This window comes from Elephas maximus, chromosome 4 (genome assembly GCF_024166365.1).
Source record: "Elephas maximus indicus isolate mEleMax1 chromosome 4, mEleMax1 primary haplotype, whole genome shotgun sequence".
NCBI lineage: Eukaryota > Metazoa > Chordata > Mammalia > Proboscidea > Elephantidae > Elephas > Elephas maximus.
The window spans coordinates 165,865,881-165,881,107 of NC_064822.1; the positions used below are offsets into that span (position 1 = coordinate 165,865,881).

At 37.6% G+C, this 15,227-nt stretch overlaps 1 protein-coding gene across 4 annotated transcripts in view; it reads right to left on the minus strand.

Moving 5' to 3' along the window:
• ANKS1B (ankyrin repeat and sterile alpha motif domain containing 1B) overlaps window positions 1-15,227 on the minus strand; it is a 1,421,217-nt gene that overhangs the window by 1,184,357 nt on the left and 221,633 nt on the right. For all 4 annotated transcript variants that reach the window (XM_049884161.1, XM_049884160.1, XM_049884159.1 and 1 more), the window contains exons 3-4: window positions 12,923-13,079; window positions 6,486-6,782 (exon numbers count right to left, since the gene is read on the minus strand). In XM_049884161.1, the coding sequence (XP_049740118.1) occupies window positions 6,486-6,782; window positions 12,923-13,079 (454 nt within the window). The remainder of the gene's footprint in view (window positions 1-6,485; window positions 6,783-12,922; window positions 13,080-15,227) is intronic.

Consider the following 15,227-nt stretch of genomic DNA (forward strand, 5'->3'; position numbering starts at 1 on the left):
TAAATGCTTAGTGCTTACTACTGTGTGCCACTGAGATTTGTACTTGCTTGTTATGCAGCAGTCTTGTGGCAACAGCTTACTAGTTAGGGTTGTCAATTTAAAGGTACCGTGGAGGTTGAAAACAAAATGTGGAAACTGAGGGCATTTCTGCCAAGCCCAGAGAACATGGCTGAAGACTAGTTTAACAGGGTGAAAGTTTAAGATAGTAAGTAACCTAAATTCTTAAAATGTATAACTAGCTTGTTTCTTTAGCTTTATGTATAAGTAACCCTGTGTCTTTAGCTCCTACATTCCAGACAAACAAACGTCCAGCTATCTGGAAACCTGCATAGACCAGGCACTGACCCCTTGAGACCTGCATCTTTGTCTTCTTAGTGAAACATAATTCTGAGGAAGAAAGGACTTTGAGGGGCATTTTGATGAATACCTGAAAGACTGACTGAAACCGCGTGGACTTCTCTGACTTTCTTTGTTCCTCAGACTATAAAAACCCCTCCCTATACTGCTCCGTCTTTTTGGGAACTCTCAGCCTCATACTGGGTGTTGCCCAATTTGCTAACTGTATTATTAACTAATAAATCTCTAGCATTGTTTTAACTTTGTTTCCACTCTTAGAAATTTTTAAACATTTCTTCCTAGACAGAAAAAGAGAAAAGAAAGGCCGGCTCAGAGGACAGGGGGCATGACTTTACAAAAGAGAACAGAAAAACAAAAAAGCTTAATTCTTGAACAACTTCTATAGAAAACAGCTCTCTAGCTGCATAGCTGAATGGCAGGCATTCAAGCCCCTTAGACTTTACCTGAAGTAAGACTGAAGTAAAGAGAAGCCAGGGAGCCAAACGAAAACAGAGTGGTGGCTCAGAGACCAAAAGATAAAAAAAGCATTTCAAAAGAAGGCAGACAGTTCACCAAAGAGGATATTCAAATGGCCAACAAGTACTTGAAAAGACGCTCAACATCATTAGCCATGAGGGAGATGCAAATCAAAATCACAATGAGGTATCACCACACCACCATTAGAATGGCAATGATTAAAAAAAAAAGAAGTGTTGGTGAGATTGTACAGAAACTGGAACCCTCATCTGTCGCAAGTAGGAATGTAAAATGGTGCAGCCACTGTGGAAAACAGTTTGGTGGTTCCTCAAAAAGTTCTCAAAAAGGAACACAGAATTACTATATGACCCAGCAATCCCATTCCTACATATATACACAGAAGAAGTGAAGGCAGGAACACAAACAGAAACCTATACACCAATGTTCACTGTAGCACTTTTCATAATAGTCAAAAGGTAGAAACAATCAAAATGTCCATCAACAGATGAATGGATAAAGAAAATGTGGTATATACATACAATGGAATACTATGCAGCGCTAAAGAGAAATGAAGTAGGTCACAACATGGATGAACCTTGGAAACATTATGTGAACAAAATAAGTCAGGCATAAAAGGACAAACACTACATGATCTCACTTACATGAAATAAGCAAATATATGGTAACCAAAGATTATTAATGGTTACCAGGGATGGGAGGAAGGGGAAAAGGAGAAGTTTTTGACTGGGGGATGTCTTAGGCTGGGTTCTCTACAGAAGCAAAACCTGTAACATCTACAAATATACAGAGAGAGATTTATCTGAAAGAAATGACCACGCAATTGTAGAGGCTGGAACAGTCCCAAGTCTGTGGATTAGGATAGAGGCTTCTCCCGATTCAAGTCACTGCAGGGGCTGGCGAACCCAAGATCGGCAAGTCAGAAAGCAGGGCTCTTGCTCACAGGCTGTGAATATCGATGAATCCCAAAACTGGCAGGCAAGACTGAAAGGCTTCTCCTGACTCACACAGCTGTAAACTGGTAAATCCAAGACTGGTATGTCAGAACGCAGGGCTCCGTTCACAGGCTGTGAAGATCCACGAATTCCAAGATCGGCAGATAAGCCGATAGCTCAAGTCCCAGGAACTGGAGATTAGACAAACGGAGACAGCTGCAGGACCCAGAGCAAGCAAAAACCAGAACATCTGCTTATATTCGGATGCAGGCCACAACCCCAAGGAAACTCCCTTTCAACTGACTGACTACTCACAGCAGATCCCATCATGGGAGTGATCACTGAGACTCATGGCCTGGCCAAGTTGACAAACAATCTTAACCATCACAGGGGGCACTGAGTTTGTAAACAGTGGTGGGGTATTTTGGAAAAGAGTAGGGATAATGGTGGCACAATCACCGATGTTTTGTAGTGTATGTTTTCACCACAATTAAAAAAAAAAGAGTTGGGGGAGAGATCAACTTTTGTCAATGCTGACGATGAACTAAGATGGGGACGAACAATTTGCTGTTCGATCTAACAATATGGCAATCTTTAGCGACTGACAAAAGAAAAAAAAAGTTGGAGTGGCTTCAACAGAGAATTAGAGGAAAGGAATTTAGTACAATTAGTAAAAACAAGTCTTTTCAAACAGGAAATAAATGTTGCTCACTACTTCAAATATATGTTGTAATTTAAAATTGCTCAGAGAAAAATGAAGCAGAAAACAAAACTACGACAGAAAATACTAACATAAACGCTGCATTTAAAAAATTTGCAATTACAAGGAAAAGACAAGGTCCTCCAAAACTATCTCTAAACTTCAAAGATTTATTCCTAACGACTCCAGTATAATTTAAGTCTAAAAGAACATTACTATAATTTATCAAAAGGGATTCCTTTTAATACTGCTAATTCCCAACTGGTTAACTAGAGCAATTTAATGAATATTAAATCCACTGAAACAGTTTAAGGCTAGTAGCTGGTATTGTTCACTCTCATCCTTTAAGAATATCAGTAAACACCTATTTCAAATTTAATATTAAAAAGTTCTGTAATGAACCTGTTGGGAAAAGCTTGGTGATAATTACTTTGCACAGTATAAGAACATTCAATATTCACTAAAAAAAAGGCAGTGAGACCAAAAAAAAAGTCTTCTATGAACAAAGTAACACTAACAAAAGCAAATCATCAAATAAGGCCAACTATATCTGACGGAAAGGAGCCCTGGTGATGCAGTGGTTAAGTGCTCAGCTGCTAACCAAAAGGCTGATGGTTCAAACCCACCTAGAAGCTCCAAGGGATAAAGGACTGGTGATCTGCTTCCATAAATATTACAGCCTAGGAAACCCTATGGGGCAGTTCTACTCTGTCACATGGGGTCACTATGAGTCAAAAATCAACTTAGAGCACATGACAACAATAATAGCTGATGAGAGTCATCTCACTGAGATATAATGTAGAAATACATAGCTCTACTTCCTAGAAAACTTCAAGATGAAATCTTAGAATAAGCATCAATGAAAGAGGCATTGCAACACCAAAGGTCTCCCACTCTGTTCTAGTACCAGCCCTGATTAGGTATTCACAGTGGTCTAAGCATACTGCATCCCTTTCTTCCAACAGAGGAATAAAAAACCCACACGCTGTCAGAGACCAAGTAGAAAAACTAAAGGAATGACACTAACAATGATATAAGACAATAGAGACCAGCCTGGGACCTTGGAAAGCACATACTCCATCTAAAGGCATTCAAATTCAATATTTTAATACACTCTTCTAGCCAAATAACGCACATTTGCAGGCTAAATTATGCCTAGAATTGAAAGCCTTCCTGGACTTCTATGGTCCTGTTCAAATATCACTTCCATCAATGTCTTCTCATGTTCTCCCTCTTAATATCTATGTTTCCCTCACTTGTATCTCCTCTTCAAAGCACTTTGTCTGGGTATTTATTATATGATGCATAGGAGGATTTTTGTTTTTTTTTTTTTTGTCTCCCCCACTAAATTTAGGGCAGAGATCTTTTTGATTTTTATTTTCCAAAAGCACAAAATAATGTTTTGTACAAAAATAAAAAAGATATACAGATATACCGTACAGATTTATAAAATTGAATCTCAACTCCTTCCCTTCTGCTCACGTTATCAAGTGCAAAAAATGAAAAGGGCTTGGTCATGGAAACCAAGCGGCTTACTGATCTCAAACAGCTATAGTGCAGGTCCTTGTTTATAAAGCAGTCTACACAATCAAATTTAGAAATATTCCAGAAGTGTTATGAAAGCAGTAAAACCCAGATTATAGAAATTCAACATTTAGACAATAAACATCCAGTTACTTTAAGAAGGTAACTTTGTGGGTAACATATAATAGTAAACATGTATCTACCTAATTTTGATGCTCTTTGAAGGGAAAGTTTTTTTGCTTTTAATATGAGGGCTAGAAAAATATTCTTGTGCTTATTTTCAAGATTGCCAAAGCAGAATAAATAAGAAATTATTCAAACAGAAAAAAGGTATTACAACTATCTACAAAGTAAATATTACAGGCAAAGCACTAATGGAAACTGATTCAGGGTTGCAGCCTTAAACCTGGCATTGGAAGGCCGAAGATTTTAAAACATTCAATAAACAAAAACCTGGAGACACAGGTTTCAACTTCTAAGCAATTCCTAGGAAAAGTAACCCCAAAGTTGAGCACTAATTCCACCTGGAGTGTATAGATTGTTTGCAAAACTGGCCACAATTATTCCCTTCTGGGTATTCACACTACTTTTATAATTCATACCCTCTTGTAATCAAGAGGAGCCCTGGTGGCTCAGTGGTTAAGAGCCTGGCTGCTAACCAAAAGATTAGCAGTTCAAGTCTACCAGCCGTGCCTTGAAAACTCCATGGGGCAGTTCTACTCCATCCTGTAAGGTTGCTATGAGTTGGAATTGACTCAGCAGCAACGGGTTTGGGTTTTTTTTTGGTAATCAAGAGGTGGAATCTACTTTCCCACCCCTTGAATGTAGGCTGGCTTTTTTATTTGCTTTGGGCAACTAAATGTGGCAGAAGTGATGGTATGCTTGTTCAAAGCATAGGCCTAGAGAGACCTTGTACAATTCCGTTCCTTCTCTCTCACTCAAAACCGTACTACTGCATGTCAACAAGCCCAGGCTGACCTGATGGATTAGGAAAGACATGCAGCAATCTCACAGTCTCGATAGACAACACCCAACCAACCCTCAAAGCAGAGCCACGTAACTGACTTGCAACTAACCCCAAACACATGAGAGAGTCCAGCAAGATCAGCAGAACTACACATCTGAGCCCAGGCTACATTGCCAACCCCAAAATTATGAGCTAAATAAGCAGTTATATTTTTAAGCCATTCAATTTTGGGACAATTTATTACGCAGCAATAGTTTACTGATGTTTTTGTTGTTAGGCGCCATCGAGTCAATTTCAACTCACAGCAACTGCATGTGACAGGAATGAACTGCCCCACAGGGTTTTCTAGGCTGTAATCTTTACAGGAGCAGATTGCCAGGCCTTTCTCCTATGGAAGTCGCTCAGTGGGTTTGAACTGCCAACCTTTCAAGTAGCAGCCAAGCGCTTAAACATTGCACCACCAGGGCTCTTTAGCTTACTGATATATAGGGGGAAAGGTCAAATCTGCCAGGAACAAAAGCGTCTCTGGAGGATGATAATGTTGCCACCAATTTAGAGTGTCAAGAAATAATCACGAAAGGAGAAAATTGTTAAAAAGAAAAGAAAAAGAATGGACTGACTCTAGAGTTGGGACTAACTTAAGGCAGATTTTATAAATGAGGCTGCTCTTTCCTTGTGGAGAAGCAAAACTTACCCAACTGCTGTTCTTCCTTTGAGGCTGAACTCAAAACAAACCTCTTCAATAAAATTCCTTCTGACTGCCCTTGAGCGCAGTGATCGTTCCTTCATTAGTCACGTATAGACGGCACAGTATGCTATGGAAAGACGTCTGGGCTTGAATGAAAAACTCTGACTCTCAATTCTGGGTTTATCAGCTATGTGTCCTTAGGCAAGTTTCTTCTGTCTCGAGCCTGGAAATTAAAAGCTCTCAATCCCATCGGACGGCTGAGAGCTGAATTGAATTCTGACTGTGTCAATGTGCTAAACACAAAGTACATGTTCAAAATGATTAAAGTGCAATTTTTTTCATTCATTCAATGTTGACTGGGTTCCTAGAGAATGTGAGGCTGTGTGCTAGGTACTGGAAGAAAGGAAACAACTACTAATGATACTACACACAACTGCCACCTATTAATAATTCTTAATGTGGCAAGCCCTCAAACTAAAATAAGGCTAGAGACCACACCTATATATTTTCCTATTTTCTAACAGCATGTGGCACAGTAGCTTGAATTTAATAGTTTCAAAAATGCTTGTGGGCTAGTTGGCTGATTAAAAAATGACCAGAATTCTACATATAGGTTTTAACCCTGGTGGCACAGTGGTTAAGAGCTCCGGTGGCTAACCAAAAGGTCTATAGCTTGAATCCACCAGCCAGTCCTTGGAAACCCTACCAGGCAGTTCTACTCTGTTCTATAGTGTCGCTATGAGTCGGAACCAACTCAACACCCAACACGTTGGTTTGGTTTTATCATGAAGTAAAGCCTGAGCTTCATCACTTTTACAGCACGGCTAACAGAAGACTCACCTGACAGCTTACATCCATTCCTGCTTCTAACAGCACCTGTACGACTGCTTTATGCCCATTGCGCGCGGCGAGATGTAGAGGGGTGTGCTTACGAGTGTTGCAGCTCATTAAGTTAGGGTGTGCGCTGATGATCATTTTGACCACTCGAAGCCGTCCATAGAGTGCTGCCAGGTCCAGAGGTGTTTCCAGCTTGCTGTTCCGGATGGTGGGGTCGGTGAGTTCTTCTAAGAGCACAGCGACAACTTCCGAGTGTCCGTACTGAGCAGCGCAGTGCAGGGCAGTTTCGTTTTCATTGTTCTGTTTAAGAAAGATACAAAATGCACGTTTTCGGAAATTTACTTAGCTATCACGATCTAAATACAGTGAGTTAAAACCTGAGATTCTTTGAAAAATCTAAGTTTAGTTTACCTATCTTAGTGCTTCATTTTTTGTATATTTGATAAAAGTATCCACCACTTCTAGCATTAAAAGTATCACATTTTACTATTATCACTTCAACAGGGAAAAATCCAACTTTTCCCTACGTTATAAATTTCAGTTTCCAAGAGTGATAAATGATTTAGCCATCTGCGTCGGTGTTCCTGCTGGGCCCAGGTGGTCACTGCTATCTGCACTGTGCACCACTCTCTCTGACATTTGTTGGTGAGGGAGATTAATAACAACTAGAACACACTTTTAACAGACTGGCTTTTCAAAAGGCAGCTGAGATGTTAAACTCTTGATAATGATAGATTCGCAAATTAAATTTTCATTTTATTTTCCATATAAATACAAATGATTGCTTCTTTTGCAAAGAGAATGGAGAAGTGCTGTCACAAAGATACAACAGTATCTTTTTCAAACATAATTAAGGACTGAGAGGCAGGACTAGCCCCGTTCCCAGATAAACTACCAGAAGCATCACAATACTATACAGGCAGAGAGAGTCTTCTAAGTGTTTCAGTTCTAGTCAGATGTCTCCAGCAATTTTGCAGATCAAAATTCTTAAGACGGAAATAACTGAACCCAGATGCAAGGCAGACGGACCCTTTAGACCATTTGAGCAGAGCTGTGTAGGTAGGTGGGGTATGGGTATGTCAGGAGATGGAAGGGTATGTCAGGAGATGGAAAGATAAGTCAGGAGAAATGTGAACAAAAACGAAATTTTGGCAATAAAAATGCAATTATTCTGAATGCAGGGTCTGGAGAAAAAAGGGGGCTATTGTCAGTTATCAAAGCTAATACTATGTATCAGACAGAGTTGCATGTCACTCACTAAATTCTCACAACACTATAAGATACTATTATCATTATTTCCATCTTACAGATGAGGAAACTGAGGCTCTGAGTAGTTGAATAACGGGCTTTCGATTATATAACCAGTTAGTGGTAGAGCCAGGATTTGAACTCACTTAGTCTAGACCACTGGGCAGTGCTCTTAATCATCATACATAATGGCCTTCCTCAGTAACGGCTATCATTACGACCATTAGCTAGTGCCGAAAAACTTTACAAACATTGTCTCATTTAGCTCGTATGAGGATCCTACAAGTTGGTATCATTATCTCTATTTCATTGTTGGGAAAACTGAAATACACAAAGGTTAAATTACATGCCCAGGCAGAGTCAGGATCTTCGGAGAACCCATAACTGTCAAAATCCAAACCCACTCATGCCATGTCCACCATACCACACTGCCTCCCCTGTGCTGCCACATTGTCAAACAATATGATTAGGAAATTAGTGATCTGAAAACAGAATTTTGAGAGGTCATGCCCAGAAGAACACCAATGAATGTGGAATGGGCAGTGGCTGCTTAGGGACCTATTCTGACCAGAACACAAGGTCAAAGAGGGTCCAAACCCTCTTTTAATAAATTTTAATCTTACAGAAAGTTAACTCAGTCTTGCTGTGGATGGGACAAGAACACAGATAAGTAAGTTGGAAGTCTAGAAGGAATATTTGAAAGCTTAAAAAGAGTGGCAAGGGGGCAAAAAAGCACTCGGAAAGACTTTTTATTACAGTAAAACCTGCGAAAGCTAGAGCCTGTGTTAAGGTGGAAACCTATCAGAAAAAAAAAAAAAAAAGGAAACCTCAAATACAGTGAAACCTGTAAAAACCAGAACTCAATGGGACTGCCTTGTTTTTCTGAGTCTCTCAAGCTTTCCCCTTTGACAGGGTGCAGCCTTACCACTTTTCTGTTCCTCGTTTTAGTGGAAAATACAGTAAAACCTGTGAAAGTCGGAGCCCGTGTAAGGCGGTAACCTGTCAGAGAAGGAAAACTCAGATATTTTCCACTGTAAATATCTGATTTTTTCTTCTCTCACACTGTAAGTGGAAAATATTTGAGTTTTCCTTCTCTGACACTATTGGTGGAAAACATTTGAGTTTTCCTTCTCTGACACTATTAGTGGAAAATATCTGAGTTTTCCTTCTCTGACAGGTTACCGCCTTACACGGGCTTTGACTTTCACAGGTCTTACTGTATTTTCCGCTAAAATGAGCAATAGAAAAGTGCTAAGACTGCACCCTGTCAAAGGCAGAAAGCTTGAGAGACCCAGAAAAACAAGGCACTCCCAGCTCTCACAGGTTTCACTTTTCTTTTTAAAAAGAGTATCAGGAGAGGGCATTTGAAGGCCAGCTCCTGAGGAAAAAACCTACTCCTCGGAGACAGTGAAAAGTTAAGAGCTGATAGATGGAGACACTTACTGGAGGTATCATTGTTCTAATTACGTCTGGGGAGCCAATCATGTACATTGTTTGCATGGCTTACTATAGTCTACTTCCTCATAGAGACTGACCGCATAGGTTTAGACTCCCTGATTCTCTTATCTAGATAAATTTTACAAACCCGAAAAGAAAATCAGTCTTATTACTTTCTACCCTAAAAACATAATACAGAAATATGCTACCCAACCAAAGCAAATTTCCCTTCCATCTGAAAGAGACTCACTCAATCTCATTTTGAGAAAGACCAATTATGAAATAATGACTCCTCAAAGACCTCTCCACTTTTCCAGAGCCCTTAGTTTAGGAAATTTTAAGAGCAAAATTGAACCTTTTTCTAATAATACCAATTAGCAGTGCTCAGATCTCAGGAGAAATTATTTCAATTATTTGAGACCTACTCAGGAGAAAATACTCACAGGTTTCATCCATGATAAACACATACTTCGAATATCACATGAGAGGAGAACACAATGGTGGCACCTTACAAAAGGGTATGATTGTGTACTTGTATTCATACTCACTAGTGGTTTTTTTTTAGTGGTTCAAAAAAAAGGCTCTGTTTGGAAATATATACACTGTGATTAAATACTAATTAATAATTGCTAGTCGGCCAACTAATACATTTTTAAAAGGTTTTAGATACCTTTTTTTTACCAAATGAGTATTCACCGAAAAATTAAGACACTTTCAGACAATGGGTGGCAGAACTAAATTGGCTAAAAAAAACCATTTACCAAAAGATTTTGGTTCAAAGCAAAACTCATGGAAACTACCTAACCCTAGTTGGGTCCACGTTTTGGTGAATGGCAGCGGGAATGTACTTACGAGACATGCTTCTCTGCTTTTTGCCCTAATGTCAAAAGAAAGAACAAGAGAGCAAAAGAGAGAGTGGGTAGAAAAAGGAAAAAGATAAATGTATAAAGAAATATAAATTTAAAATATACACACCATCAGAACAAAGAAAATTATAAATCCATTGACAAAAGACAGGAAGAATGTGGCAATCATAAAAATCATAATCAGGGCATAGGGTCTACCCTTTTTTAAAAATTATGTCACCCAGAATTTTCAGCTATGGGCAGTAGGGGATGGTGAACAGGACCTGCCCTGAAGTACTAACAGGCCACTTACTCAGTCTCTCTGAACCTAACTTTTATTACCTGTAAAATGAGAGTATTATTTTCCCTATAAACTTAGAATATAAAGAGATAACAAAATGTTCTGTAATCTTTAAAGTGATATTAGAAACCAAGGATCACTTTCAGATATCAAAATGAAGCCCTGACTGTAATACATATGTGATTTTATCATCATAACATAGTATATAACTGGCTAAAAACTTGAAAAAAAAAAAAAAAAAAACTTGGGCTGGGTTCAAATACTGGCTTCATCACTTAGGAGCTGTGCTATCTTAGGCAAATTACTCAATCTCTCTAAGGCTCTTTCCCCATATATAAAATAGGAATCTTAATCAATACCTACCTACCTAGGCTGCTGTAGGGCTTAGTCACGTCGTATACTTAATCTCACAAAGCCCGACACACAGCAAATACTCCCTAGTGGTAAGATTTATGGGGAAAAGAATACTGTACTGCTGTGGGCTCTGGAGTCAGAAAGACCTGGGTCCAAGTTCTGGGTTTAGTCATCCAGGAATGTGTGGCGTTGAACAAGTTATTTAGCTTTTCTGGGCCCCATTTTTCATCTATAAAATGGGAGTCACGGTATCATTTCAGAGGGTTGTTGTGAGAGTTAAATAACATATTGCAGGTGAATTGCTTAACACAGTGCCTGGCTTATTTTGTCTCAAGAAACTTTCATGATCATTTTCATTCCTTCCTTCTATAATTATTACAGGAATATATTATCCCATTATTATTATAGGATTATAATTAGCTAGAGAATCCCCGTCCCATTCAGAGGGGTAAAAAAAGAAGCTAAAATCAAGAGTTACTCATGAAAATAAGATTTTCACATCTGAAGCATGAGAGAACTATGTCAGCTCTAGAGAAGGGTATACATAAAACACAAATGAGCGTGGCCTTAATAACCTCAAGTAACCGAAAGCTTGTTGCCAATAGAAACCACAACAGCAACAGAAGTGAAAAAGGAACTTTTAATTCCAATCTCCTCAAAAAGACAATCTTTTTGTGTTTTAATGCTCTGTTCAACATCACAGAAAACAAGGATGTCTCTTTAAAATATACCATTACAATTATATACCATTTAAAACCCTCATCTTTCAAATACAAATGAATGCTAAATGTTTTTTCTTATTCTCATATCATTTAAAAAATATTTTATTGGCGAAAGCTAACATCCTCTTGTTTAACCTTGCATTGTTTTTCCTTATTATTTCAGGTTTGCTTTGCGGCATTAGCGGCAGTTTTAAAACTAACCACCAGATGGCTCAGGCCATAAATGATAGTCTAACTTTCGGTTTTCTGAAGAACAGAAGCACATTCTCATAAATTCCCTTTTAGTATGATATAAAAATAAAGACAGCCATAACTATCACGTTTTTAGTATGATATAAAAAATAAAGATAGCCATAACTAACAGAAGATTGAATTTCTGAGTATATTCTTACAAAAAAAAAAAGAATTCTGCATTGTTTGGTAACCTATAAGTATAGGAATCTTTATTGTGATAAATATTAATAATATACTTTTCCAATTAATAATATGTTTCCCTGATTAGTCTCTTTCAACAACTGCATTTTGTTGAAAGTATTTTTCTTCCCTTTGCTGTTTACATCCAATGTTGCTTTCTAGTCTTTAATCTGAGTCTCAGTCAAAGGCCAGCACAGTCTGCATCCATTTGAACAATATGCTAATTGTACTTTATTAGATGTGCCTGCCCTAGAGTAACCTACTTGCATTGATACTGGACAACTGCCAACCTACAGCTTAATGCCACGGTTGTAATTCAATTGTTGGACTGCATGCTGGTTTTCAAATATAGTTTTACAAAATGGAAACAGTAGGGGGCATGCAGAGCTCAAGATGTTTGTTATCATACCGTATTAAAGGACCATATTTTACCTCCCTGAATCTCTGGTCTTACTCACTTAGAATACTGAAAGTGGTATGCCCTTTTTAATGTCTCCTTAATGTGTAATATGGACAGTACATGTCATTTTCAACTCACACTTCAAAAGGTTTTGACTTTTTCTGTCAATATCATACAGCTGCTGTGTTCTACTCAACTGACTGACTGTGGCTATGTACATATAAACACAGGCAGGAAATTTCTTATTAAATATGGACTAGCAAGCGTATACACTGTACTTTGCATTTTGATTCACAAAATTGTACTTACAGTGAAAGTGCCACGCAAAAGGCAAAGCATTATGCAAATGATGGCTATCACTGTTTTAGCATTTAAAATTTTAAGGAAACCTAATTTGCATTACAAATATGTATTCTGTTCTACCTTTAAATATTCAACATATATAAAATGAATGCTTATATAATGCAGGCAAAAATATTACAACTACCTCCTTTATGTGGGATTTTGTTTTTAACAAAATAGCCTTATAAATGCTCCAGCTTAGTGCCTATGCCTCATATCCAAATGCCAAATAACTTTCCAGACTTCTCCTTTAGGAAATTTAGCAGGGAAAAAGGTTCTTGGCAGGGTTAAAATCGAAATAATCTATTTTTCAATATGGCTTTGGCTTTGGGAACCCTGGAAGAATCACAGCATGAGCAAATATTTGACAAGGGCACCTGTTCGTTGACTCTGGAATGCGATGGTCCATGGTGAATAAGAATCTTCACAATTTCCACATCTCCTTTCCAGGCAGCCAGGTGAATAGGAAAATAACCTTTATTGTCGGCTACATTTGTTGATGCCTCATATTGAAGTAGTTTGAGAACTATGTCCCTAGGAAGGAAAAAAAAAAACAGAAAAGAAAATATGTTAAACAACATAGATCTTATTAAGCAGACAATTAGGAAGTATATACCAGGAGTTTACCCATTCAACATGTGGCTCTTTTACTTACCTGGAAAATACCAGCCATCACATGCACACAGAGAGGACTGACTAAGCAATGAAAACTACAATAGAATTCATTTGGGCAAAATTTATCTTATTTCTTTAACTGAATAAATTAAGTAAAAAAAACAAAAAGGGTACTTCCTCCCAAGTTTAAAAGAAAGAGATCTTTCCAGATATGCCATCTTTGAGATTTAGCCTAAAAGAAAAGCTGGGATTACAAGGAAACTCCTGTTTACAAAAAAAAAAAAAAAAAATGAAATGATCATATTACCAGGAGTTATTCTGGGCATTTATACACCATTCTCTAAAGAATAAAGGGCTGAAGCTGCATGTAAAAGAGAAAGCCGAAGGCCCAGTGAAGATCCTGACAAGCTAGCTGTAGAACAAGCTCAGGATTGGAAAAGTTTAATAAAATATTTCAGCCGTGGCACACATCATAATTTGAATGTGTACTGTTTATATGTCTATACTCCCTCATCTTTCTCCACAAAGTCTAAGACGTTATTTCAACAAAGAAACTCATTTAAGAAGATAAATTTCACCATTGTCACAATGCCAGTACATCCTCAATATATACTACCTACAGGATTTAGTACTCAATTCCTACTAAGTTTTGAAAGTAAAAATTCTGAACTGCAATACCTGACCTCAGGATCAATTACTAAACAGTTATGAGTACACATTATATCGAACTTTGTATTAAACAATCAAAAACAGCAATTCTTTTTAAAAAAAAACCCTTTATTTTTATTTAGACGCATTTAAGAAGCAAATACTAAAAGCTCACTAAATGATACATAAACGACACATACAGATACATACATACAATTATATTCTAAAGTTGCTTGTCATATATAACAAATCACCAAGGGGGAAGGTGAATGTAACAGGAAGAGCTAAATTTAAATAATTTCATAAAATCAGACTCTAAATGGAAGTAACCAAATGAGAAAAATAGAAGGGAGCTAGAATAGAAGGGAGGTTACAACTCTGATATATCGCCCACAAGAAAAATACACGATATAACACAAAATTATAGTGAATGGTTAAACACATTGCCCAGAATATGGCACACGCTCACAACATTGAACATAGTTGATAAATGTTATGAAATCATAATGTAAGAATTAAGAATATATTATAGAATATGTTGAAACTATGTATATTAAGGTTCAAAAAGTCCTGATTTTTCTAATGATTAAGATTTCATAAAAAATAAGAATAAATCATTTTAACATTTCTCTTTAAAATCTACAATGTTATTTTATAAGATCTGAATTTAGGAGACTTGAATTTGAGTCTCAGCTCAGGAATCTACTAACTATGAGACCCAGGAGAAGTTATTTAATCTCATATTCTCTTCAGTAGATGATATTGTGGTAATAATAATTCCTACTACCCAAGACTGTTAAAAGCATTAAATGGGCTCACAGAAACCACTCAATATAAAGTAAAACTCCCCCAAAAAAACCTGTTGCCATAGAGTTGATTCCGACTCATAGTGACCCCATAGGAGAGCAGAATTGCCCCACAGGGTTTCCAAGGAGCACCTGGTGGGTTCGAACTCCCAACCTTTTGGTTAACCATTACACCACCAGGGTTTCCATTCATATGGCACTTTGCTTTACATAAACCAAAGCACCATACAAATATTAATACTTGCCTTGCCCCAAGTAAAAATAAAATCCTTTATAACTGAAAATGCTTCTGGCAAATCACCTTTGAAAAACAGAATATGAAAGTCAGAAGGAAACTTGAAGGTTATCCAGTTCGTATGCTTCTGCCCTCTCTCCCCCATGCAAGGATTGTTATACAGGGTCTTCCATTCTGAAATAATTAACTACCTTGAGGTAATGAGGATTTAATACCTTTGAATAACAAAAGCAGTTAAAAACTAGAAGATCTGGTTTGAAGTCCCAACTCTTCACTGCTTACCAGCTTGGTTACCTTGGGTAAAAAAAATAATCTCTCTCTCTCTCTCAGATACTGTTAAAATTGAGTTTAAAGATTATATCGTGCTGCCAGCTTCAA